General features: G+C 42.0%; 2 protein-coding genes across 2 annotated transcripts in view; one reads left to right on the top strand and one right to left on the bottom strand.

Annotated features, from left to right (window-relative positions):
* gjd1b (gap junction protein delta 1b) overlaps positions 1–15,220 on the bottom strand; it is a gene marked incomplete at both ends in the record, with an annotated part of 17,615 nt that extends 2,395 nt beyond the window's left edge. The window contains one exon of the mRNA XM_083696130.1: positions 15,150–15,220. Coding sequence (XP_083552256.1) covers positions 15,150–15,220 — 71 coding nt within the window. The remainder of the gene's footprint in view (positions 1–15,149) is intronic.
* Positions 15,221–19,898: 4,678 nt separating this feature from the next.
* Positions 19,899–27,547, top strand: dmac2 (distal membrane arm assembly component 2; the record flags this gene model as incomplete). The annotated part of the gene is made up of 6 exons (XM_083696401.1): positions 19,899–19,916; positions 24,805–24,992; positions 25,333–25,413; positions 25,741–25,880; positions 26,053–26,215; positions 26,631–27,547. The coding sequence occupies 6 exons, from the start codon at positions 19,899–19,901 to the stop codon at positions 26,866–26,868; spliced, it is 828 nt and encodes a 275-aa protein (XP_083552527.1). The 3' UTR covers positions 26,869–27,547.
* Between the last annotated feature and the right edge of the window lie 197 nt (positions 27,548–27,744).

Raw genomic sequence — 27,744 nt, 5'->3', positions numbered from 1 at the left:
ACCTCAATTAAACTTTAAAATGTGTAGACTCCACTTAAATAACTTCCATTCAGAGTTTTGTTCCTATTTTGACTTTTTAAACTTTAAGTCTTTTTAAGTTGCTTGAACCAACAGGATCATTGGGTTCCTATGATACATTCTATCTATACCTCCCCTCTCTATTCTATCCATCCTCTCTTTCATCTATCCATTCATCCATCCAACCAAACCAGCTTCTATCTATCTATCCTTCTCTCATCTATCTATTGTGCATTCGAAAACTATTCAGACCCCTTCACTTTTTCCACATTTGTTATGTTACAGCCTTATAGTAAAATGGATTCAATTCATTTTTTTCCCTCATCAATCTACACACAATACCCCATAATGACAAAGTGAAAACAGGTTTTTAGAAATGTTTGCTAATTTATTAAAAAATAAAAAACTGCAATATCACATTTACATAAGTATTCAGACCCTTTGCTATGACACTCGAAATTGAGCTCAGGTGCATCCTGTTTCCATTGATCATCCTTGAGATGACTTGATTGGAGTCCACTTGTGGTAAATTCAATTGATTGGAAATGATTTGGAATGCCACACACCTGTCTATATAAGGTCCCACAGTTGACTGTGCATGTCAGAGCAAAAACCAGGCCATGAGGTCGATGGAATTGTCCGTAGACCTCCGAGACAGGATTGTGTCAAGGCACAAATCTGGGGAAGGGTACAATAAAATGTCTGCAGTATTGAAGGTCCACAAGAACACAGTAGCCTCCATCATTCGTCAATGGAAGAAGTTTGGAACCACCAAGACTCTTCCTAGAGCTGGCCGCCTGGCCAAACTGAGCAATAGGGGGAGAAGGGCCATCATCAGGGAGGTGACCAAGAACCCAATGGTCACTCTGACAGAGCTCCAGAGTTCCTCTGTGGAGATGGGAGAACCTTCCAGAAGGACAACCATCTCTGCAGCACTCCACCAATCAGGCCTTCATGGTAGAGTGGCCAGACAAAGCCATTCCTCAGTAAAAAAGCACATGAAAGCCCGCTTGGAGTTTGCCAAAAGGCACCTAAAGGACTCTCAGACCATGAGAAACAAGATTCTCTGGTCTGATGAAACCAAGATTGAACTCTTTGGCCTGAATGCCAAGAGTCCTATACCATCCCTACGGTGAAACATGGTGGTGGCAGCATCATGCTGTGGGGTTGTTTTTCAGCGGCAGGGACTGGGAGACTAGTCAGGATTGAGGGAAAGATAAATGGAACAAAGTACAGAGAGATCCTTGATGAAAACCTTCTCCAGAGTGCTCAGGACTTCAGACTGGGGCGAAGGTTCACATTTCAACAGGACAACGACCCTAAGCACACAGCCAAGACAACACAGGAGTGGCTTCGGGACAAGTCTCTGAATGTCCTTGAGTGGCCCAGCCAGAGCCTGGACTTGAACCCGATCGAACATCTCTGGAGAGACCTGACAATAGCTGTGCACTGACGATCTGTTCTGACTCCCATCAACCATATTACATCAGATCTTTTATTTTATATAAACTGCAGAATAACCACAGTGTTTTGTTGTATAATTGCTTATGAAAGGTAAAAATACTTTACTTGAAGAGCCTTATTTTAGATGTTATATTGTATAGATACACATTAATTATGCTCAGTTACAAATGTTACTTTCCCAACTGCACAGCCACTGTGCAACCGTTGCAAATAATGTTGCAAGATTTCACATCAGGGTTAGTTTTTGAAGCATTTATAAGTGCCTTTATAAAGCATTAATAATTGACTCCTGGTTGCAAGCTCCCTATTTGGCAAGCAGCAACTGATTATCAAACAATCTTAACGTATGAGTTATAACTGTTTGTAAATGGTTTATAATTAGTGGGCTTGCTTCAGCAAGTCCAACTATTGTTATTGTTCATACTTCTTCTTCTTATTGTTATTATTATTCAAATTCTCCCGATTTTCAGTATGCTACTCCTCCATGCAGAGAGGTCTAACTTGAGTTGCTTATATTTATATATTATACTTCGACTATAAAGTATTCACATATTGGTAACTCAAAAACGTCAATCTTTTGACATGGTGGAATGTTGATGGAATGTTGTTGTTGATGGAACATTCTGCCTCTTTCATCTCATCTATCTAACCCCTCATCCATCTTTCTAACCTTCTGTTATCTATCTATAGATCTATCTAACTATCTATCATCTATCAATTAATCCATCCATCCATCCAACCAACCAACAAACTAACCAACCATTCATCCATCTGTCCAAGCCACCAATCAAACTGTAATCCATCTTTAACTTTATCTACTACTAAAATAAAAATTTGCAACCCCACAAAGTTTCATTTTCAAGTTCAATAATATATATAAGTGATATAAACTAATTATAAACCATTTATAAGCCCTTTACCAAGGGGTAACCAGGGGTTTAGGGGTAACCAGTTTAGGGGTAATCAGGGGTAACTTGTCCAAAAAAAATGTCCAGCCTGTTTTTTGTTTTGAGAAGCCATCGGGTTGGCGTATGAGTATCGCCATGTTAACACTCCGGGACCCCTTGCTCAGCTGCATGGTTGCGAAAGATGAATGCATTGGTTGGAACGCCATACATAACATATTATCAATAGATTGATAAGACACTATAAGGCCTCATCTATACCTATAGTTTGATGTTATATTGCATTATTTACATTGGCTTTACGTTAAATATTGATGCACTGATGTCTCTGAATTAAAAAAAATAGATTTTCCACCTTTGATATTGCCAAATGATCGTTTGATGGACGTGTGGTTCTGTGAATTGTAATCTACCAATTCAAGCAGCTTTACTGTACCACAGCTGTGGGGTCAGTGGGCACGGTTAATCTGTCCCAAAGTCAGCCGTCCGCAACTCAAATAGTACCTCTCATCATCATACACAGAGGTCAGAAATTATGCCCCCCAAAAAAGAAGAAATAAACCCACCAAATCCGCCCACCTGTAATCTGCTCTGCTGGATAGAAATGCTGTAGGAAATAAAACATACAAAAATTAAATGCTTTTGCCCTTGCAGTGACTTCATGAAGGAACTTAGAAACCAGAGCATTCACAATACCAGTGAGAGAATCGTGCTCACCCCCTGTCTCACCCCAACTCTCAACACACTGTCTCACCCCAACTCTCAACACACTGTCTCACCCCAACTCTCAACACACTGTCTCACGCCCAGTAGCCCTCCAACATGAATCTACCAGTCAATGCTGTGAGAAAAATATTAGTTACAGATTAGTTAAAAAAAAACATGAAATGACTGTTTAAGACTAATCAGTTTCAGTCAGGGAGTCACCCAAAAATGCAGTAGGCTAGGAGAGATTTTCCTTAAATAAAAAAAAAAACCTGCCAATATGGAGGGGGGTGGGGGGTGGGGGGGTGAAGAAAAGCGATGAGAGAAGAAAATCTCATCACGGAGAATGAATTATATAATGGCTTCCACACGCAAACCCACAACCTTAATCTCCACCAAAGGCCAATGGAGGATTCTTGCATTAGTCGCTTTTTTTAATGCCATCGAATAGCTTTAGATTATCTATGCCCCCCCATCACCCCCCACCTGCTCCTTCTTCTCTCCCCTAACAAACTCGCTTTCTGTCTTTTTCTCTCTCTCTTTCCATTTCCACCTCCCCTACCGTCTCCATCCCTCCCCGATAGTATAAACTCTAAATACAGATTATATCTCTTGTCTTCCATGAAGCATCTTTGCCTCACAGAACATGTTTAACATGAAATCAAATTGCATTTGTGAGTTTGACAAAAATGTCTGGAACCATTTGAGCGTCAATCTGCCATACAACCCCCCCGCCCCCCCAACAGCCGTTATTTGTTTGTCTCTAAATTAATACCCTGTCTGTTTTCATACAAGCCACTGTGATTATGTAAAGATATTATGCCCAAAAGACCCTTCTTGTCATTTTACATTGTCTCTCTTTCTCTGCAGTTAAATGTAGTGCACCAACATGTGAAATTAATTATATGTTCTGTCTCAGAAGGGAAGCCAGTTTTATAAACATCAACACACAAACACCTATGCAGAATGCATTGTTTGATTTCTGGCAAAAGAGCAATGACATAGAAGTCATGATTGTGATGGTAGACCCTCTGACCATTCATGAATGTCCCTCTTTGTTAAATCTTAGTGTCTCTGTAACTATTGGTAATTGCAAGGTATGTTTAGAGAAGGGGGATGGTGGAGGGGGGGGGGCCTTTACCCACAAACCCCCTACATCTCCCCCCTCTCTCCTCTCCTCTCCTCCCTCCCTCTTCTTCACACCCAACTTCCCCCACCGCCAGTTACCACGGCAACAACGGAGGGGCAGAAAAGCGAGAGAAAGGAAGGAGGTCTGCTTCTCAGCTGTGATACGAGCTGAGGACCCGCTATGCTGTACATGAGAGCCTGGGCGGCTCTGAAAGCCTAAATCTAGCAGCTTTGGAAAAGTCAGGGAAGATGCTACTGTAACAGTAATGGGAGCAATGAGTATGCTGCCGAAACAGACAGTAGTCTGAGTCATACACTGGTTATACAGTTTGGCAATTGAGATTGCAACTCAAGTAATTGTCTCCTGTCAATTTATACATACTAAGAGCATTCCAAATTCAGGGCATGCAGAGATTGTTTCTTATAACCTGTTGTACAGAATGTTTTAGAATGCTAGACTCAGCTCAATAGCTTATTGCTTGGCCTGTGATGCGTGTGTGCGTGCAGTGTTGGGGAGTAGTTCCACTACTTGTAGTTGTACTACAAATTTACCTACAGTTTCCAGTAGTCTGGTGGTAGTTAAACTAATTTAAAAATCATGTAGCTAAAGCAGTAGTAGGAAGGTGAGGCCACATCAAAAAATGTTTTTGACAATATTGTTTAAGAATGTGACTTTTCGATCAACATGACCTTAATCAGATCTGCCTGATGAAGGTCTTGGGAACACACTTTTATTCAACTAATATTGTTGAATAAAATCAAGACTGTTATAATCGTCTCTCCTGATCTTCCTATGCAAAGTATCCAGTCTGGAAATTATTGTAATAAGCCAATAGCTGAAAAAGTGAGAATATATTAAACTTTGAAGAGCAGGTTTTCTCCAGGACATGAATCAACCACGTATAGCTAACCTTTAATCCTATTGCAACACACTCTTCTCACCTTTACCTGGCTCCTGCTGCTGCTTGACCTGACTTCATCCCTTTAATTTGTTCTCTCTATAGTATCTCTGTCTTTCTCCCTCTGTGTTGCTATACTGTACCAAGGTTTATCAGTAGGACCCGGTTGAGACCAGGCCATTTGGCACCCAGAACGTGTCTTCCTCTATGTTTGAACCTTGTACATGTAGCCAGTACTGGATTGACTCTACCATGTCAATGTATTTCCTCCACATGCACGCACATGCACACATGCAGACACATGCGCACACACACACAGTACACACAGTGATACAGTTCCGGTCCTGAGGGCTATCCTGGACTTCCTCCATGTCCGTTCCAGTCCAGGCAGAAACAGAAGGAGCAGAGGGGCCCTGGTCCCTGTGCTCTCCTGTGCCAACAGATCGTTATCCTGCCCTCATCACACAAACACACACACACACGCACACACACACACACACACACAAATAGTGCAAGAATCACAAAGCCAATTGTGTCTGACACTGCTGTATATTTTCCCCATCTTCTCTCTGGAGGATGGATTTCCATCAGTCTAGTTGTAGTCTGTATCACACAATGCATATTTTCATCGTTTTAGATGATCTGTGACTGTGTTAGTGTTAACCCAAACCTTACTGTGAGTCTTGTGGGTTTGATAATGTTTGTGTGTGTGTGTGTGTGTGTATGTGTGTGTGTGTGTGTGTGTGTGTGTGTGTGTGTGTGTGTGTGTGTGTGTGTGTGTGTGAGAGAGAGAGAGAGAGAGAGAGAGAGAGAGAGAGAGAGAGAGAGAGAGAGAGAGAGAGCACATATTCATGCATGGGTGGATAGCAGTGATATAAGCAATTGTTTACATTGTCTGTTTGTGTAAGTCATAATTTCTGTGTCTGTGTCTATTGCATTACACCACAGTGATTGTCCAAAACAACCACAGTGTCGTAAAACACTATTCACTCATCATCATTTAATCCCTTAGTCCTCTTTCCTGCAAACATTCACACACGCACATACGCATGCACACACACACACACACACACACACACACACAAAACCAAAACACAGCACACAGATATGACAGTGGAGGCATAGAAATGCATGCATGCACGCACGCACCCACCCACCCACCCACCCACCCACACAGTGCCTTCCATACTGTAAGTAATTGGAAAGAGGAAGCATTTTGTCTTCTTTTAGCTCTATACTCCAACAGTTTGGATTTGAAATCAAACAATTACTATGGGGTCAAAGGAGGGATTCTCTGCTTTAATTCAATGGGTTTTATTTTCAGATTGGCTTCACCATTTGGAGAGTACAACATTTTTTAAACATACTCCCCCTATTTCAGGGCTCCAAATGTATTGGAACAAATATCATATAATCTAAATAAAGTACTCATGTTTAGTATTTGTATTATGTGTTATGTATAATATATTTAGTATTGGTAGTAATACACTTCAGAATACATTCTGTTGCTGCTGTCAGCAGTAACATCAGAAATTAAGACAAGTTAGCCAGTTCTTGAGCAGCATACATGCCCAAACCATAGCACCCCCTCTATGATGTGTCACAGATGAGGTGGCATGCTGTAAATCTTGGGAAGATCCCTTTTTCTCCAAACGTTCTTCTTGCAATCACTCTGGTACACAATAATATTAATCTTTTCTGTCCACAAGACCGGCTTTTTAAGCAGTTTTCAGCAAACTGTAACCTGACCATCCGTATCTTGCAGTGAAGCCTCTGTACTTTGGCTGGTGATGTATTCTGCGGATTGGTAGTCTCTGACGCATTCACGCCTACCTCCTGGGGAGTGTTCCTGACCTGTGGGACAGTTGTTTTGGGTTTTTTCTTAATTATGGTGAGTATTCTTCGGTCATCCACTGTAGAAGTCTTCCTTGGCCTACCAGCTACCAGCTAGTTTGGCCTACCAGCTAGGTTTTGGCTATGTTTCTGATAGATGTTTCTGATATTTCAGCCTCATAATGGCTTCCTTGATTTTCATTGACTTCTCTTTGGTCCTCATGTTGACAGACACCAATAGCAGACTCCAAAGGAAAACGTAAAGACTACAATCAATACTAGACATTGACAGCTCTCTTATGCCTGTACAAATTATGTGACGGAACACACCTGTCAAGCCAATTTTCCAATACTTTTTGTGCCCTGAAATAGTGGACTATGTTTAAAAAGGGTTAAGCAAGTTAGAACAAAGGTAGAGCAGCACAAGATTAGCAATAAAGCTACACATGATAAAGCCTCCTAGTAATACAAGCCACCTGCTGGCAACTCTTACTGGGTTAGAACAGACCATGAGCTCCACTAAATATCGGATTAATTGAGAGGACTCTTATGGTTTAAGAAGCTTTATGCATACAGCATATGTTTTCATCTTAAAAGTACAAGTACATTTTCATTACTGTCAACACTTAGAAAAATAACCTGTTTCCTACTCTGAGACATTTCTTGCATTGTGCCACTGATCTAATTACACACAACAGAGATTAATCCATATTTAACACATGAGTAACTCCAAACCTGTAACACTTCCACTCTGTTACAGCACTACAGAGGTCTATACAATTAAAACCATGGATGGATAGGTATACTCGCCATGGCAACACGGACACCAGCCAGACCAGTCAGAGCTTTTTGGAAGGTCAGGCCGATGAGGCGTGAGCTGGGAAGAGAGCAGCAGTCAGAGGCAGGATAGGAGCGCGGCCGTAATCCGGATTAAATCTGATGTTTTGGACAATCCAGGGCCTGGGAGAGACGCCCTTGCCAATTCCAAATCACACTCCTTGCACATGCTGGCACCATGGCCTCACATACACACAACCACGCACTGATACATGCTTCCACCTTTCCACCACTCATATGTACTGTAGCATCCTAATTCTCCACTCTTTTCCTGAAGTGCACACTTCTGCCCATACACACATTATTGCCTTGTAAAAAGTGAATGTAGCATATTTCCAACGGTCAGTCAAATGCCCTATCAGCATCATCATAGTGAGTTGAATGGTTCATTGGAGGATCTGTGGATGTGATAGTGTGTGTATTTGGTGGAGTGTGAATTCACTGTAACATTATGCATGTGGTTTATTGATTCATTGATTAATATGTGGCTGCCGACAGAGTGTGACTGTGTCTGTTACAGTCAGAGCTAAGGAACCCAAGCACAGGACACAGAGACAGGACGCGTATCTAAAAGAACCGGGTTTTAATGAAGGAATTGGGGGGGACGGGAAGGCAGGGTAAAATGATAAGCTGGGTGGCAGGGTAGGCAGGGCAAGCAGGCAGAAACCGGGCAGTTGTACTAAAGCACAGAGAGAGCATGGTTAGACAAAGACTAGACACAAGAAACTTCTGAGCGAGACTGACATGTGAGAACAACAAACTATCTGGCGATGAGTGGGTGGGAAGCCGGGGGTTTAATACTGCAGGTTGATGAGAAGATGAAGCACAGGTGTGAAGACCGAGCAGGTGGATATGATGACACAACTGGATCATTAGGGCCTGAGGCCACGCCCACACTCACACACACACAGACAGACAGAGACAGACAGGGGAGAGAGAGAGGCTGGCACAGGCTAGGTGGAGGTGGAGGGCGTGACACTGTCAGTTTTAGCAGTGTTAGTATCTGTCCAAGTGTGAGGGTAAATATAGCAACCGTGCAGCATTTTGCTAACGCATGTGTTTGTATGTTGGGATGGCCATCTGGCTCTATGGCTGTGTTCTGTGTGAGTGTGAATCTGTGAGTCAGATGACGACCTATGATGGGTCTTTAATGTTTGTGTATTCACAGAGGATGACGTGTATGTTCACTTTATCGGTCAGGTGTGAGGTGTTTTGCATTTGGTATTAGCATTTGAATGGTGTGTTTGACACACGCACAGACTCAAATGCAAACACACCCACCCACCCACCCACACACACACACACACACACACACACACACACACACACACACACACACACACACACACACACACACACACACACACACACACACACACACATTTATCCAAACACTGGCATTGCAGATGAATGCTATGATGGAGGCTAGTCCCTCCTACTCTCTCAAGGCCTTAATGTTTGTATTTGTGAATCTCAATGGTGTCTCATAGCACTCTCACCTCTCTCGTTAAGAGATAAAAGCATCAACCACATCAGGTGTGAAGAGGAGAGACGGAGAGTCAAGGACACGATTGAGGTACTGTAGAGAGGGAGAAAGAAGGGGGGTGGGGGGTGTGGATAGAAAGAATGAAATAGAGGTAGGATAGAGAGAGAAGGAGGAGAGGGTGGTTAAGGAGGACACCTTATGAAAATAAGTTTACCACTTAATTTAGAAAGAACAGGAAGAGTGGCAGCTAGGATAAGAAAAGGAGGCAGAGATGTGTTGGAAAGATAACATGTACACTTTGTATAAATTGATGACTACAGACACCTTGTCTTTTCACACTCACAGCAAAGAGAACAAGAGTGCCTCTGTATGGTAAACAAAAAAGGCCTTATCGTGAGTTCATGGCCAAAGAAGCTAAGACCAAAGGAAAAAAAGACTCCCTCCTGACAAGGATGCCCACAACATTTTAGCATGGACTCTAACTGCGATGAACCTGTACCTATGGTTCTTTGATTTGTTGACATATAAGGGCTGTGCTACTAGACTGAGCTCCCGGGCCTGGGATACTGTGTCTATCCCTGGTCATCTTACTGTCATTTATAACTTTACCCTAAGCCGCTCGCACAGACTCATGGGCTGAACTGTCATTAGCAACCAAGGCTCTGAGCGGCTGGAGTCACTGACCTCTCCGGGCCAGACTAATCTCTCTATCCTTCTCTTTCTCTCTCTCTCTCTCTCTCTCTCTCTCTCTCTCTCTCTCTCTCTCTCTTTCTCCCGAGGAGGTGTAATGACTGTTGAAGCTGGTTGTCTCACGTGGCACAATGTTGTTGTCGCAACTGTTTCTGGTGCACCTGGATCCTAGTGTTGGGGTGGGTTGTCCTTTCTGTTTTAATATATATTTTTGTTCAGAGACCACTGTTACTTATTTTGTTTGCATGGTTAAAGTATATGGTGTTGATCTTTAAAACTGCTTGTTTTGTAAATGTTCTGTCAGGTGGAAACGTGTAGTCGTTCAGGTAAACTTTTTATCTGGGGTAGCCAAGTTGGCAATATGCAAAACCAAGAAATAATTTATCTTGGGTAAGGGGTCTGTGGACCTGGTGGGCATGTTCATGGGGCTAGTGGCTGCTAATCCGAGGGTGGAGCATGCCTACTATACATTTGTAGGGAACATACTTCTGTTTGTTAGTGTCTCTCTATAACTTCCCTTATCTCCTCTTTCACTCTCCCACTCTCTCTCTCTCCCTCACTCTATCCTTCTCTTTCTTCAGATTTCTAATCACATGTTGATTGTTTACCCAGCTGTCTGACAGCAAAAATTAGTGTTTCTAAAGTCTGCGTTAATCTTAAAATGATGTACTGTTGAGCGATGGCATCTGTGTGTGGTGAGAGTGATTCCATTAAGATGAAAATGACTTTAAGAGTCACTGAGAAGACTCAGAATTATGTAAGATTGTGTTGGATATCATTATTTTATAAGATGACAGGATGAATGTTCTTGAATACAGTTCACACACACACACACACACACACACACACACACACACACACACACACACACACACACACACCACACACACACACACACACACACACACACACACACACACACTCCCACTAGGGGGATTTATCTGTAAGATGATCGACAGTACCATGTAAGACTTAAGATAACAAGGTGGATGATGGAAAGAAAAGAAAACTGAGAGAGGAATGAAGGGGGAGTAGGAAGGACGAGAAAGAGGAAATAGGAAAGAAGTCAAATTAAAGGGGAGTGAAGCAACTGCATCTTTTCATAAACAAATATTCTCGCTTCCTCTATTCTCCTCTGCATCTCTCATCCTTGTATCCACCATTTCCTGTACTCTATTTGCACATGCATCAACGGTCCATGACTCTCTCCCATAGCACATGGTGGTGAATGTGATCGAAGGAACTCATTGACTGAAGTGGAAGAGGGGACACAGTCAACTCACTAGGGGTCTATGTATATGAAGTGAGTAATTCAATGAATAGACATAATGACACATTCTCATCATGGTTTATCATTCTCCTGTACGACCACCCCCCCCCCCCCCGTTCTTTCTTATTACCCGCCTCTAAACATCCGTTACCACACTAACCCTAACACTGTCTCCAACACTAACCCTAACACTGTCTCCAACACTAACCCTAACACTGTCTCCAACACTTTGGCCAGGACTGAACAGAGATATTCCTCACACTGAAAGAACATAATGATCAATCACTTAAGGAGTTTCCCAAGTTTGTGTGTATTTCTTTGTCTCCACTATCATATCTGTGTGTACCTTGTTTTTGTTCTTCACAGGGAGTCTAGTCCTCTCTTCCTGGGTCCTCAGTCCTCTCTCTCTGTCACTCTCTCTCTCTCACTCTCGCTCTCTTTCTCTCTATGTGCAGGAGAGCTATGGTTCTCCAATGCTTTTTTCATCAGCCCTATGGTGAGTTAGTTACAAGCTGAATGTTGATCAAATACATCAGATTAAAGTAATCATAGGGAGAGCTACCTTCCTGCTCCCCTGACTCAAGAGAGAAAGTTCCCATGTCTGGTTCGGTACTGTAGATAACGTGGTGCTTTATTTATCTCAACGACCTATGTAGCTCTATAACCGTGAAAGAGTAACAATTCTTTCTTCAATTCAGTCTTCTGTGCATGACAAAACTAAATGTATTAAACTAAGCACATTACTGTGGCCTGGGTCTGGGTCATCAAAAGAATACAAAAACGTGATAGCTACGGAGCATTCGCAAACTGGGTCCTGCTCCATTTCCTACTCTGCTACTTTTTCTTTGTCTACAAGTCCTATGGATAAGGTTTTACACCAACTGATATCTATGGTTAGTCACTGTGCTTGATGATGTTCCATTACCATCTGAATGTCAGCTTTGGAAAACATTCTACTTTGTTCTTACAGATGTGTAATTACCAATAATAAGTAACTGTAATGTAATAAGTGTGGTCATAACGTAATAACACTGTACTTGGGGTTACGGTTTGGGTTAGAATCACAAGGGTTTCCGTTGTAAATAGTAACTACAGTACTTGTTGCACTGTACTAGAGTAATTACACAATAACATGAACATGGTCTTCCTCCTTTTATTGGGTAGAATCAACATGAAAGATGTGTTGAAAGTAGGCATAGCTGGTGAGTGTTCCATCTCTCTCTAGCCCCTGCATATCAATGGGAACACTCTCTATCTGATCTCCCTGAGAAATTCAATTTACTCCTTGACGACGTCTGATAATCACATCACATCACACACACACACACACACACACACACACACACACACACACACACACACACACACACACACATTGAACACAGAAGAGAAATGTGGTTCCCACCAAAGGGAGACATACACATCTCCATGAGTTAATGCTAATGCTAATGTATGATTAATGGTGAAAAGCATCCAGTTGGTTTGCCCTTTGCCTCATGGAAATGCACAGTGTCATCGCCATGGGTCATAAAGGCTCTAGGATGCTTCCTTCCTTGTTGCAGTGACGAATTAGAATTCTGAACCACTGTAGATTAACCAATAAGAGAGCTTGTGCTCAATGATTGGCACAATGTCATGTAATAGTGAGCTATTGATATAGTATACTGTCTATATACTATAACTGAAGTAGTGAAGACAAAAGGGTGCCACTTACTGTAACCCAGATGTGTAGCAATGACACAATGAATCCCATGAAATAGTACAGGTTTATACCATACATTGCTCTAACTCTATCTTGATGTTAAAGGCACAATCTGGGATGTATTCAGATGAACATGTTTTTCTAAAAAATAAATAAATAAATGTATTTATTTGTAAACAAACAAAACATAGCTTTCAAAATATGTTTAAAAATATAATTTCAGGCTGTCCCCAGCCCCATCTCTCAACGTTATATTAATACAGTGGTGGGTCAGCCATATGGCTGAAATGCTGAAATTGCTTTGATTGCAATTTTAACCTTCAACGAGTGAATGGACACCCTGAATTAGAAAGGGAGGTAGACAAAACAAGAGGGGGACAGTTTAAAGGGTGGTGGCAGGAATCAAACTCCAGTTGCAATGGTGTGTAAATGTGGTTCATAGACTGCAGGGCTCACCATTGGAACAATGTCCAGCACAATGTCTCAACCTTTTATGCCATCTTACTGCCAAACTGTAATTTTACCCGGCTTCTGCTGACAGAAGTGACTCCTCTATTATCTTTTGTGTGAATAACCTTCTGTTCTTCTCTCTCCCTCTCCAGCATGGATGACTTACTCAGATGATCAGCGCAACTCATTAATTAGTTGGACAGGTGTGATCATTCATAACAGCACAGCTTTTAGATACTAACTGCTCTCCATAACCATCTCCGGAACCATAGCTGGAGTACTAAAGAATCTGTAGCACCCTTCTATGACGCTGAAATTAAAATGAAATGAAAATGTAAATATGGAGCAAATTTGTATATGCACATAACTCTTGACACTTCGTATTTTGGTTATGTAAAGGAAAGTTGTTCTTGAGTGATTATCATTTGGACCACAGTGGTGTGAAAGTGCACAAGGTCGTTAGGACGTGTGATTGGTATTAATCTCTCTCTCGCTATATATATATATATATATATATATATATATTTTTTTTTTAAGCTTACAGTGTGGATTTGACAAGACATGGTTTTATGTGTAATCACTCTCAGTTCTGTTGAACTCTGCTGAGCTGTGGTCTTTAACACAATAACCTCTCAAATAAATTAAGGCTATCTCAAATCATGGACTCTCATGACCTTGACCAAGAAAAGTAGCTGTATGTACTACTGTATATTACCTAGGCAAATCAGTTAAGAATAGGTTCTTATTGAAAATGACGATCGATATGACCAAGATCTTAACTGAGTAAGATAGTGGCAGCCAGATGAATATACAGCATACTTCTTGAAGCATGATGGATGCAGACGTCAGGGTCGACTGGTGACCAAAACATTCATAATGAGGGCAATGCTAGCCCTAAAGCCTTCTCTAATTACTTCCCTAAAATACTGCAAACCACAACAAAGGAGAGGAGAAGGACTCTCTCTACTACTCATATAAGGCATGGTGTGAAAGTGAGAGAGAGAGAATGAGAGAAAAAGTGAGAAAGAGAGAGAGAGAGAGAGGGCAAGGGGAGTGTGTGTGTGTGTGTGTGTGTGTGTGTGTGTGTGTGAGAGAGAGAGAGAGAGAGAGAGAGAGAAAGAGAATGTGCTGGGAGAAGTCAACAAAGGTCTCTGTATCCTTGTGCTGTTGTAAACTAACTGACAGCTGAAGCCTCGTATGGATCAACACCGTTCCTCCCTCACCCTCCTTCCATCACCCATCACTCTATTCGCAGGATTAAAAACAAAGCCCCTCAGCCTCTGATCAGCCACTTTGGACAGAATGTCAGAGACTCAATCACACACACACACACACACACACACACACACACACACACACACACACACACACACACACACACACACACACAGGGGAATATCTCTTACGTTTCCTGTCAGAGTGTTGCATCTAACAGGGCACACCTGCAAAAGAGACCTTGGTCTCAGTGTGTTTTCCCTGGATAATTAATTAATTAAATAAACAGAAACATTTCTTAACAATCCGTATAAACATTGTGGTCAGTTCATCATATTTTTCTTTTTGTATTATTGTGATGTTGTGTACTTGTGTTTGGGATTGTATACAATGGAAGCCAGAGACAAATATCCACTTTACCCTAAAAAGCAATTGCTTCACAAATATCCACTTTACCCTAAAAAAATCAAGTGTTTGAATCACATTGAATGAATACAAAAAAAGCATATACAGTATCTGTTCCATCCACTTAGCTTTGAGCGCTTACCTTCCGATCATGGTGGAGTGCTGCTGCACTGCAGCCTCTAGGAGGCGCTCTAGAATGGTCCACTCCCCCATGACTGGGCTTGGGATGCATCCACTGGGCACGGGAAACCAGCGGCTTGGGACCCTCCCTCCTCTGGGCTTCCTGGGACCCTATAGGGCCACAGCCGTCTGCCTGATAGGCAGGAAGAGAGAGAGAGAGAGAGCTGGCTGGGACAGGGGCCGAGGTAGTGTCCTGACTGTGCTCAATGGGCCCCCATAGCTGCCTCCCTCCTCCTCGCTGTCCCTGGAACCTGGCGTTGCACTGACCTGAGATTACTGGACCTTTGCTTGTCTTTGTACCATGCAGACACACACACATGCGCACGTCCTACCTGACGGGACTGCCTGTGTCCCTGAGTGCACCTGCCGCGTGTGTGTTCACGTAAGTCCCTCCCTGCTTTCCCCCTGCCTCGCTAGAACGTCCAGCCCCTGCCCTCTAGGTGGGCCTGGTTTCTCTGTCTCCAGCTGCCCTCTGCTTTCCTCCAACACACACACACACACTTGCTCTTGCAGTCTATCTCAAAACACAGCAAATATTATCTTTGTGCTGTGCTTGATCAAACACTAATGACACAACACAACAAAAACTAGTCTTTTAGAAACAAACTGTGACACAAACTGTGACTTACTATTCATTGCCAACAGCCACACAAATACACACTCACACACTTACACAATGTCCTGTGATCCTGGCTGTGTTTAGTTCCACACCAGACATGTGAGCCTCAACAGCCAGAGAGCAGCGTCTGTTCTCTTCTCTCTCCACTCCTCCATCCTCTCTCCCATTCCTTGTGGCAAACCTAGTGCATCTCCTCTCCGTCTCTCCACCTCTCCTGTCTTCTACTACCTTCTAAAGTTCTCTGTACGCTGTCTTGATTTGTCCTTCTCCCTCCCTCTCTCCGTCTCGCCCTCTCTCCCTTGTTCCGTTCCCACTCTGTCAGTGCTCGTGCTCCTCCTTTCTCACTCTGGTAGAAAATGTGCGTGAGGCACTGCTTCGCTGGTGCTCATGAGAAAACCTCTCCACTCTCTCTCTCAGTGTGGTAGAGGAGAGAAACCTCTTCTCTTCTACAACCGCCCTCCCTCTCTCTGTGTCTTTGCCTTCATCTTGTTTCCCTCAGTTCGACTTCACACTCTCTCTGTCTACAGTACATCATTCCACCTACTCTGTCCCTCTCTCTCTCTCTCTCTCTCTCTCTCTCTCTCTCTCTCCCTCTCTCTCTCTCTCTCTCTCTCTCTCTCTCTCTCTCTCTCTCCTCTCTCTCTCTCTCCCTCTCTGCCTGCAGGCACCAGGCTCGTGCGTGTGTCCAGAGGATTAGAGAGAGAAATCATTGCTCTGCTCTACTCCACCTCCCTTCCTCCCTCCCTCCCTCCCTCCCCCCTACCTCCCTCCGTTGCTCTGTTTATCCCCTCCCCCTCTCTACCCCTTTCTCATCTCTCACTGTTTCTGTCAAAATACAACGCTACCAACACACAAACCATTTTCCCCATTTTCCGCCCCCATCCCTCCATTTTGCCCACCTTCTCATGTGTCTAGCTCGCCACTTCTTTCCTCTCTCCTTCAGTTTCTACACAAAGCTTTCACGTTGACGACTGGTGTTGGTTGGCAGTGATATGGGTTTTGGAAGATATTAAAAGACTGTTGCTCCAAAGCGGTTATGGTCACTGTCACCCTACAATGCATTCCCAATTGTTTAGTCTCTGGTGGAAATGGAAATGGAATCTTTCTCTCTCTCTCTCCGTGCATACCCCTTCTAAGCAGAAATTGCATCACATGGCATCAATGGGGAGTAAAGGCTATGGAATTCACATTTGTGTAAATTCTGAACATGCACACATGACACACACGCATGCACACAGACACACAGACACACAGACACACACACACACACACACACACACACACACACACACACACACACACACACACACACACACACACATACACACACACATGGTGCTTGATTCCATATAACTAAACACCAAAAGTGACTACTGAGTTAGGAAGAAGAAAAAAAAAGAATGCCTGGGCTATGGTATGTTTCTATGTACCATCTCCATGGTTTTTTTGGTGTAAGCATGAGTTAGGGGTTACCATCATATTTCTTACCCCAATCCATTCATTTAAAATCTGTTAAGGGGAATAAACCAGAGCACAATTTGGTGTGAAAAGTTGAGAATTGGAACGCAGCCAAAGGCCAGACATTTATTTGGTACCAGTGCAGTATAGGTACTGGGTAGGAGAACTCAGTGTAGGTACTGGGTAGGAGAACTCAGTGTAGGTACTGGGTAGGAGAACTCAGTGTAGGTACTGGGTAGGAGAACTCAGTATAGGTACTGGGTAGGAGAACTCAGTGTAGGTACTGGGTAGGAGAACTCAGTGTTGTTCAGTGATGATAGCATAGCTAGTGTATGCATGTGGACAGTGCTGTGGACACCTGAGGGCTGCTGGTGAGAGGGTGTGCGTGGGGATCAGCGGGTACTGGAAGTGTTGGTGAGGGATCAGAGCAGGCAGGCGGGTGGGCCACTCTTTAGACAAAAGATTACATTTGCAGCCTGATTAAGCGATAAGCCGCTTTGGAGATGCTCCAGGTGTCTATAGCACAGGGGAAGCCGTCGAGTCCATACCCAGCAGGGAAGCAGGGGGAATTTAGGTTTAAACCAATGGGCTGGAATCAATTACTCAGTACTGTGTCCTATAGACACCCACAGACAGACACAGACAGACAGACACGCACACACACACACACACACACACACACACACACACACACATACACACACATACACACACACACACACACACACACACACACACACACACACCACACACACTGCAAATATTCAAACACCTCAACCTGACACAGACAAGAAGAACATTACAGAGATACTGATACTAGATATTCCCAAGCATTCAGAGACGACTCACTTGTTGACGACTCACGACTCACAATGCTACCTCTTCCTCCTCATCCTCAACCATCTGCTCCTTCTACTCCAATAAATCATCCATCGACTAATCAATTCATTCACTGACAAATCCGTTCACACATCCTCCATGATGGCCTTTGCTTTACATGGAACTGACAGTGCAGAGGCCATGTCTCTCAATGAACTCTGTACTTTTCTCTCACAGATGCATCTATCCTCCCATCCCTCCATTTCTCATCCCCCATCCCCTTCACTCTCTCTTTATCTCCCTAATCAATAGGGCTGAGGTAAAGCACAAGCGATGGAGCGAGGTTGATCTTATTCCCTAATTGCCTGTGACACCAGGTGAGTATTGTCTGACTGTCCCGCACAGCCTCTGTGTGTGCTGGAACTTTGGGGAGAGGTGATGTGAGTGTTTTCTCCTGTATTGAGCTGTCTGCACATCATTCAAACTAACGTTTTTTCTGGTTAGTTCCTTGCTGTGGCTACTCCCAGAGGTGGAAATTGACGTGAGAGAAAGCCATTGTTGTTTTGAGAGTTGTTTTGTTGGAAAGACTGATGACAGATGAGAGAGAGTTTACCCTTTTGTGTACCTTAGTGATTATACTGTATAGACACATATTTTTGATCCGATATGACTTAAATAAGCCTACATGTGCATACGCTATATTTTCCTGTTTTTGTCAAATAGATCTGAAAACGGCCACTATTCTCTACACATTCATACTTGTCACCATAAATTGCTGATTCAAAATGAAGTCCTTGTAGAGTTTGTGAGTTACATTTGATCTGTATAATGCATAGATCTATGGTGCATTCGTTGTTAGGGTTGATTATGATTATGTGCCAATTAACTTTGCATATAATCAGCTAGACCATTATTGATTTAGTCTTGTTTTCATTTTTCATCGCATTGCATGAGTAAAATATTGAATTCCCAAGGTCTTGTACCATGAAAAGGTTCTAAGATCTGTCCTAAACTGTCATTCATAATGCTTCAAGCGCCCCCTCGCGTTTTGCTTTGACGTAGAGAGAATGCACAAGCGCCAGCTAAATTTGTCCTGATAGTTGTCCTGTAGAAAAAACGAATGTGTACACTACTGATTAGACCTGTGTTCTCTGAGCTCAAACCAGCTCCATATAAATCCATTAAGACTTCCGGTTTCGCTTTTCGCCGTATTCGCGGCTTCAAAATAAAAGCGCGAGTTAAATATGACTGGTTATCACAATATTTTCTCTTATTTTAGCTGAAATAAGGACAAATGACCCAACAGAAAGTATATAGAATATAGTATATATTTTTTATCTTTAAAATTTACATATTGGTGCAATTACATATCATTTTACACATGCCTATTATATTTGTATCAACTGGACTGTACACAAAATATTTCCCAAGGCTAAACATGATTTTTACTACCATTGTACCATTATGGCCCAACAGTTAAAAGTGCCTAGTCTAGATTGCATGCCATAGGGAATACATAATGGACTGTACACAAAGAAGATTCAAAGGCTAAACATGATTTTCACTACCGCTGTACTCGACAACACTTCTAGTATACATATCAGATGAATTTCAACCATGAGGGATGTCATACGAACAATTATTGACCTTTTACTGTGTCCCAACAGTTAAAAGCGCCACCTCTAAATTGCATAGGGAGAACATTATGGACTGTACACAAAAATAAATCTAAGGCTTCACGTTTACATAAATTTGCATCGGACCGGAAGTAGGTGGGCTGAGTTCCACTGTTGGAGCTCAGAGAACACAGATAAAATGGCGACCCCCTCGCTGGTGAGTTTATCCTTCGTTCTGCCTGAGGTTAGCCAGCTAAACTATCAATTTGATTAACATAAAAGAAGTGTATTTGCCCCAGTGTCTATAGCAAGCCAGCACGGGGCCTTTTCACAATAGGCTAGACTTGTATGACGGAGATAACTCTGTATGTATAATTTCTGTCAAAGCTCAACGCTTCCTTCAGTCGTGTTAACATCTAGACACATCGTCACAGGCAATATCATCATAGAGATACGAGTACCTGCACAACACGTGTACCATCTTTGATTTCATGAAATAATAATAAGGATTGAAACAAAAAAGTTCCAGAAGAAACTGTGTGGGCTTGCAAAGTCTTATTTTGGTAGTGGAAAAGGTTTAAAGATGTTTCAATAGATAGATAGATTTGCTGGGTCGTTGAAAGAAAGTGAGAGTCTTATTATGGTAGCGGATAAAGTGGATGGATGGATGGATGGATGGATGTACATATAAAATATAGTATGGAAATGAGAGAGGGGAGGTTTAGATAGATCAATACAATTGAGAGGTTAATCAGTATGGGCTATACTGAGCGAAGCTGTAGTGATTGGTGAAAGGATGATGACTAGGTAATTGAAAGGTTAGATAGATATGTGGTTGGAAAGATAGGTTAGATTGATAGTATGTTAGAAGGTCATAGATAGATAGATAGATAGATGAGAGGTTAGATAGATAGATAGATAGATAGATAGATAGATAGATAGATAGATAGATAGATAGGATGAGCTGGGGAGTTCAGTGGAGTGGGTAGTGTGTTGGTTGGTTAGTGGTTGAGAATGGTAGAGTTGGTTGGTTAAGTGGTTTAGAATGGTTTCAGTGGTGTAGAACTTCTAGCCAAGAGAGTGCATTGTTGTGCAATTATTCTAAGAATGTGTTCTGCATGTCTCCTGTTGTTTTTATTCAAGAGTTCTTAAAGACATTTAAAGACATTTAATAGGTATCAGAAAGATTTGAGTGTGGTTAATAATCTGGAGTTTCCGGTACATTTTACAGTTGGATTGGTTTGAATAGCTTTAAAGATGTAAGAGTAATGGTGGTTCAAAAATGTCATGTTAAAAAGTGCACTTTCAAGTTTTTATAGTTTAATATGTATCAAAACCTTGCAGAACCAAGCCCACCTAATAATAAGTATGTCGAAGAACAATAGCTGGACTTGCTGAAGCGAGCCCACCTAATAATCGACAGACTGAACTCATTCTCACCACTCTCTAATTTAAAGTCTGACACGTCAATGATTTCTGCATGCCCGAACCAAATATTTTGTATATGGTTGAGTGGCTTATCTACCCCGGAAACTACCAACGTAGCCACTGCAGGCATTCACAGAGAGAGGTTTGTCAGTTTCATGTTTCGTAATATAAATTTGTTAAAGTAGCTGGCTGATCAAGTGCAAGTAAGTGGGAAGATATACAACAATTGGTGGAGGCAATTTATTTTGCAGGTGTGCAGCACACATCATGAATCCTAACTAATTGCCTCCACCCATTGGGGTTCCTGTACAATTCCTCTAATAATACAAAAAATAATCCTTCCTTTTTCTAGCATTGTGACTGCCAGTGGCATCTGGTCCTTGCATAGATTTTTGCTTATGATGTATAGATGATTCACTTACTTTAGAGAAATGTACTTGTTGTAAGTTGCTTTGGATAATAGCGTCTGCTAAATGTCAAAAATGTAAATGTAATACCTGTGAGGTACACGCGGGGAGGATGTTTGGATACTATGCTGCAAGGAGTGTGTGGGGAAATTTTGTGAGGTAGGTATTCATCTTAAACAGCGGATTAAAGTTGTATATGTTGCCATCAGAAAATTATTTCTGGGTAGTATGGAAGTGGAGGACTTTAGGTTTATAAATTAGGTATTGCTAACAGGAATCAGGTAACGTTAAGACCGCCCGCAGTAGGAGTCAAGAAGAAGAAGACTCTTTATTTGGCCATGCAATCAATTCTCATCAATTGTAGGAATTTGACATGTGCACACCCCTCCCGAGACAACACACACACCACACCCCCAAGGGAGAACAGAGCTCTAGGCTCTGGGCACAGGGCAGCCATATTCGGCGCTGGATATGGTTAGGTTAGGGGTTAAGTGCCTTGCTCAAGGGCACAACGGCAGTGGTAGGAGGCTTAGATATGACGCCAGTAACCTTCCAGTTACCAGCTCACATCCTGCTCCCTCCTGGAGTGGGGATCGAACCAGCAACCTCCCGATTGCTGGCCGGCCTCTCTAACCTCTAGGCCACCTGCCGCCAATCCCCAGCAGCCAACATAGGGGGGAGCCTCAGATCCCACATACTGTACGCTGTGAGGTCCGCCGGGGCTAAGGTAGCACGTTTAAATCCAGATGGGGTTGGGGAAATTGGAACAGAATCTGGATCAGTAATCCAGTAGTATTGAAATTATGGTTTTAATCCTTAGATACCAGGACCCAGTTTTCCTTTCATGAAAATTAAGCAGTGATTATAACTGCCCAAGGAGACCCCAAATAACACATTTCTGGTAAAAGAGATAGATAGACAGATAAATAGGTAGGTACTTTATTGATCCCCGATGGGAAATTAAGGCGTTACAGAAGCTCACATCACAAACAACCAAACAACAACAACAAAATGAAGTGACAATAGAATAATAGAATAAAATAGACATCTGAAACATTATATACAGTAGGAACAATCCAGTATGATTTAACATCCCCCAGCCTGACTCGGATCACCCCGATCGAGCCAGCCTATAGTGTTCCTTAGTGCAACATGGTTGTAGTAGTCTGTTGCTAAACAAGGGATGGGAGGCATTGTCCATGAGTTTGATCCTCATCCTCCTATTGGCCTCCTCCTCAACCAGGGTGTCCAGGGTGACAACGAGGACAGAACCAGCTTTCCTAATAAGCTTGTTCAGCCTCTTGGTGTCACCTTCCTTGATGCTGCCCCCCCAGCATACCACCGCATACAGCACTGCGCTGGCTACCACTGACTGGAAAAAAAGAACAACATTCATATCAATAGTTGCCTATATACCTATATGCATGTTTTTATTATTTTTTAATGCAAAAAAATAAAACGTTTTCTTTGTATTATTTTTAGTTTTTACAATGCAGTAATATCTGTGATAAAGAAAAGTTTTCATTCATCTATTGAGACACAAAATATTATTTTACATAAAAGCCTATGCAAAGCATAAATGTGTGATAACAGTCCTTAATGCCTGATGTTGCGTATACACACCATTTACACACATGTAGCTTTTCAAGTGACAATGCCTTTGCCAAAAAATAAATATTATCTCATATCTAAGGACATCTGATGAGCATCTATTTCAGAAACTCACCCTTTTGACCACTTCTGAGACTCTTTTGGATGAGCAGAATTTCTGTGTTTACAGACTTGTGATTTCAGTCATTTTTCAGAGAGCTTTCTCTAGTGTAATTACAACAATTGCCCACCAGTAGGTGCTAAGTCTTTATTAGGATATCTTGTTCAAGACAGTAGTTTCCTTTTGTGAATTGATGGCTTACAGATATTTTACCAGGTGTTGAAAGACATTGTTGCCTATATCCAACATTGGGTGATAAAGGCTTAAACTTATTTTGCAGTACAGTACCTACATACTCATACAGTATTACATTACATTACATTATTAGTGGGATTGCTTCAGCAAGTCCAACTAGAAAAGGAAGTTTCTGTGTGTGCTTGTTTAGCTGACTAAAAGTATTCTAATTATTCGTAGTGGAGGAAGTTTAGTGATTTAGTTGAGATATCTTCAAGTAAGATGAATAGGCTTTTGAGGACTATTGAAACCCATGATGAGTTGTACAATATGAACAGTATAAAAAATATTTATTCAGCTTTCTTAATTAAGCCTTAGATACCCGGACCCAGTTTTCGTTGCATGCAAATTAAGCAGTGATTATGACTGACCAAGGACACTCCAAATAACACATTTCTGAAGAATTTTTTTTAAAACTCATATCATGTCTCTATGGCTTTTTGAATACAAGAAAGACTTGAAAAATGTTTTACAAATATAGGCAGTTAACTATCCAAAGCATGAAAGTGTGATTGCAGTCCTTAACGCCAGATGTTGCATATACGCAACGTTTACATTTTTAAGTGACTATACCTTCACCAAAAATGAATATTTTTCTTAGATATTAATCTGGCATCTCTGGACATCTTATGTCTACATCCATTGAATTTCAGAAACTCACCATTTTGATCACATATGAGACTCTTTCAGAGGGTTTTTTCCACCATTTTTCTGAGAAAACGTATTCTGTTCGACCATCAGATTGTGCTAAAAGTGTTCATTAGGATCTTTTGTCCAAGACAGTACATGATCGCGTACAGACATTTACCAGGTGTTCAAAGGCATTGTTGCCTATATAGAACGTCGGGCATTCAAGGGTTATGAGTTACGTGAATATTATGAAGTTGGTTTGGTGTTCCTAGCTTTAACAGTATAAGAGCAGTGGGGTTCTAAGAAATGCAAAGAGCCTGTGGGGAGTTTAGTGGAGTGAAAGAGTAGAGTCTACTTTAAGTAACTACTAAAACACCTTAAGTTATAACTAACCCAACTAAATGTAATTAATTAGGCTTGCTTAATGCTGCAGTGCATGTGTGTCAGAGAGAACCATCATGTCTTATCCATATTTTCCCAGCATATAACACAGCAAAGTGGACTAAAGTAGAATAGAATAGAAAAGTACTTTGTCTATCTGTTAAAATAAATATTCACCCTCTGCTCTCAACTCCTCTCCCCAGACAACACAAACACTTTATTAGTATCATTCCCAATGTTCCTCCCTTTCCCTTTGTGTATCTGTCCCTCACCTGGCTCTCTGTGTTTACATGTGATGTGTTTGTGTGTGTCAGTTGATGCGGCAAGGTTGCACGCAGCTGTCTCTTTTAGTCACAGCACGGCACTTGAGTTCTGCTCCATCAGCCACTTCCCGACTGCACACCAGACTCCTCCTCTATTTGAGTCAGCATTTCCATGATGTTGAGACTATTATCAGTTGGGGCACCTGGTTTAAGAATCGACGACTACGACAGAAGAATGTGTATGTGTACATACACCCACACAGATCATTACAGCTACATACTAAGATACATTTGCATGTTGTGACTGCATAAACCTTCAGATCATGGTCCAAGAGAGATTTATGGTCCAATTGTATTAGTTGCTATCAGATAGTCCTAATGCATGTGCTCATGCATGCTCATGCATTAGGACTGTCTGATAGCAACTATTCTTTCTCCATTGCATTAATTCACTCTCCTCCAATCTGGGCGGGGTATGTAATAGATCACAGTAGTTAGTTACCTATAACTGTCTTGTTAAGATGCTTAGTCCTTCACACCCTTTCAACAAATCCCTAACCTGCCTTTTTCCCCTCACAGTGTATATGGTTACACACAGCACAACTATGGAGACAATGTAGCAGCTGCCTACTTCATCCTTAGCTTGAAAGGAGGATTCAGGTGACTTTCACACCGCTATGTGGATAATTGACTGTCTATGCTTGCAGTTTGCAAAGCCATTTTCTCAGGCTTACTTTTTGTTACTATACATTTACTCTTCTTTCTTGTTTCATTGAGATGGCTTATGCTCCTATTAGTTACTCTCAGAATACTGATTACTGTGCTTGCTAGTTGCTACTCACATGTGTGTCTGTGTATCAAGGTTGAGGTTTTCCTGTGCATCTAGCCGGCATGAAGTTGGTCCTTCTCTTTTGTCTGGACACTCTTGTTTGTACAGTATTTTATTGTCTAATTAGTGTGTTTGTCAATATTTCTTCGGGTCGCCAGGTTTGCAGGTCATCAAGAATGGTTCCAGTCAGACAGAAGGGGAAAGTTTAGCTGGGACTTTATGAACTTCCCAGACAACCCTATAGAGGAAGTGGATGTCAGCAACTCAGTCATTAACTATTCAGGCCTGGAAAACTTGGGTATGTTTACCATCAGGAGTTTTAAACCAAGCACAAATTTTCTACATGTGTGCATACATGATCTACATCACATGGTTGAACTTACGCTTTTGTATGTTTTTAGTGTTTCTTTAGGGGAGAAAACTGACTCTCTCCATCTGTCTCTCCCTCTCTCCTCTCTATTTTGCACCAGTGAGACAGCGAGGGCTGCGTTCTCTCTCAGTGAAGGGGTGTGCAGAGGTGGATGACTGGTTCCTATCCCGCCTGCATGTGTACCAGGACACTCTGGAAAAACTGGATATCTCCCACTGTCCCTGCATTACTGTGGGAGGCCTGGCTGCGCTGCAGAACCTGAGGTACAGTATCTACTTTTGAAAAAGGTCTTAGTAGTGGAATGTGGCTTCTGAATGACTGAAATTTAATATAATGTAGGTACTTTCCACTACCCCAACTTTGGAGGAAATTACAGACAGAGAATCACTTGAATGTCTAGGTACAGTATAGGCACAGTCTGCTTTCTTTTCACATTTAGCTTATTGTAACTGAGACCAGGTATATTATTAACCAGTTCAGCTTGCTTTGATAGACCTACGCTGTGCTAGACAATGCAATGTGAATAGAAAATGTAGCTGTGAGTGCACAAGGAAAGGCGAAACATTGCCATAGACCTTTATGTATTATCAGCTAACTGTATATAGCCACTAGCTAGAGATAGGGACTTCCTCACCACTTCCTACCTGATCTAAATATCCCTGTTGTCTTACGTATCAGGGGGCTCCGGTGGCTGGACGTGTCCTCTCTACCCAGGATCCAGAACCCTGAGTTGGTGCACATCCTACTGGAGGAGATGCTGCCTCACTGCCAAGTCACTTTAACAGGGTACAGCCAGGACCAGGGCCTGCCCGTCAGCCAGCTACACACCCAGGCACAGGCAGAAGTCCATGAGGCTGGAGCTGAATGTCTGGTCCAAGGAAATAAGAGAGATTCTCACAGACAAATACAGGCGTAGACAAATACAAGACCTCTTTACCCCCACTACCCCCCCTGTACTAGCCCTACCCCATACCCTAGAGACCTCTTCACCCCCACTACCCCCCTGTACAAGTTCTCTCCTGTTAATAAATACAAATAAATAAATAATGGGAAAAAAAAAAAAAGCTTCTGGCATTACGACTGCCAATGGCCCCTGGTATGAGCATTGATTACTTTGTCTTATGATGACTGTTGGATAGATGATTCACTTACTTAAACAAATGTATTTGTTGTAAGTCGCTTTGGATAAAGGCGTCTGCTAAATGCCGTAAATGTAAAGGCGTAATGACCAGTGTCAGCATCACATGTTTGTTTCCCAAAGTAGCATCCAGCGTAACAACGACCAACATGTTCCATTGAGACCTATTTAAGCAGAAACATGTGAGGTGAGAAATGTCCATGCAGTATGTGTTGTAGACAAGGCCTCACTTATAAGGCATATGGTGGTTAGCTTACATGACAAGCATAAAACAGGCAAGCATCTTCCGTAAGCAATTGAATATCTGTCATTATGTGAAAATATATCCAACAGATATATTTATTATTGTATTAAGTGTAAAAAATGATTTGATGGTTAATTGAATGATGCATATAAGTAAGACATGTATGTCATTGTTTCATGCATTTTGTTAATGTTCAATAAAGTATTTATTTGTAATATATGCCTATTATGTGTTGTGCATCTATACAAATGTGTGAAACCGGCAATGACAAACAAAGGGACATACCAGTCTCTTTGGGTAGATGGTATTTTGAAACAGGTGTGAAATCTTATTAACAGAGTGACGTAAATCCCATAATCCTTTGTGGGCAGTTAGTACACTAGTGTACCATCTTTGGGAAGACCTGAAAG

Source organism: Argentina silus (genome assembly GCF_951799395.1).
Source record: "Argentina silus genome assembly, chromosome: X".
NCBI lineage: Eukaryota > Metazoa > Chordata > Actinopteri > Argentiniformes > Argentinidae > Argentina > Argentina silus.
This window is presented reverse-complemented; position numbering and strand designations above follow the sequence as displayed.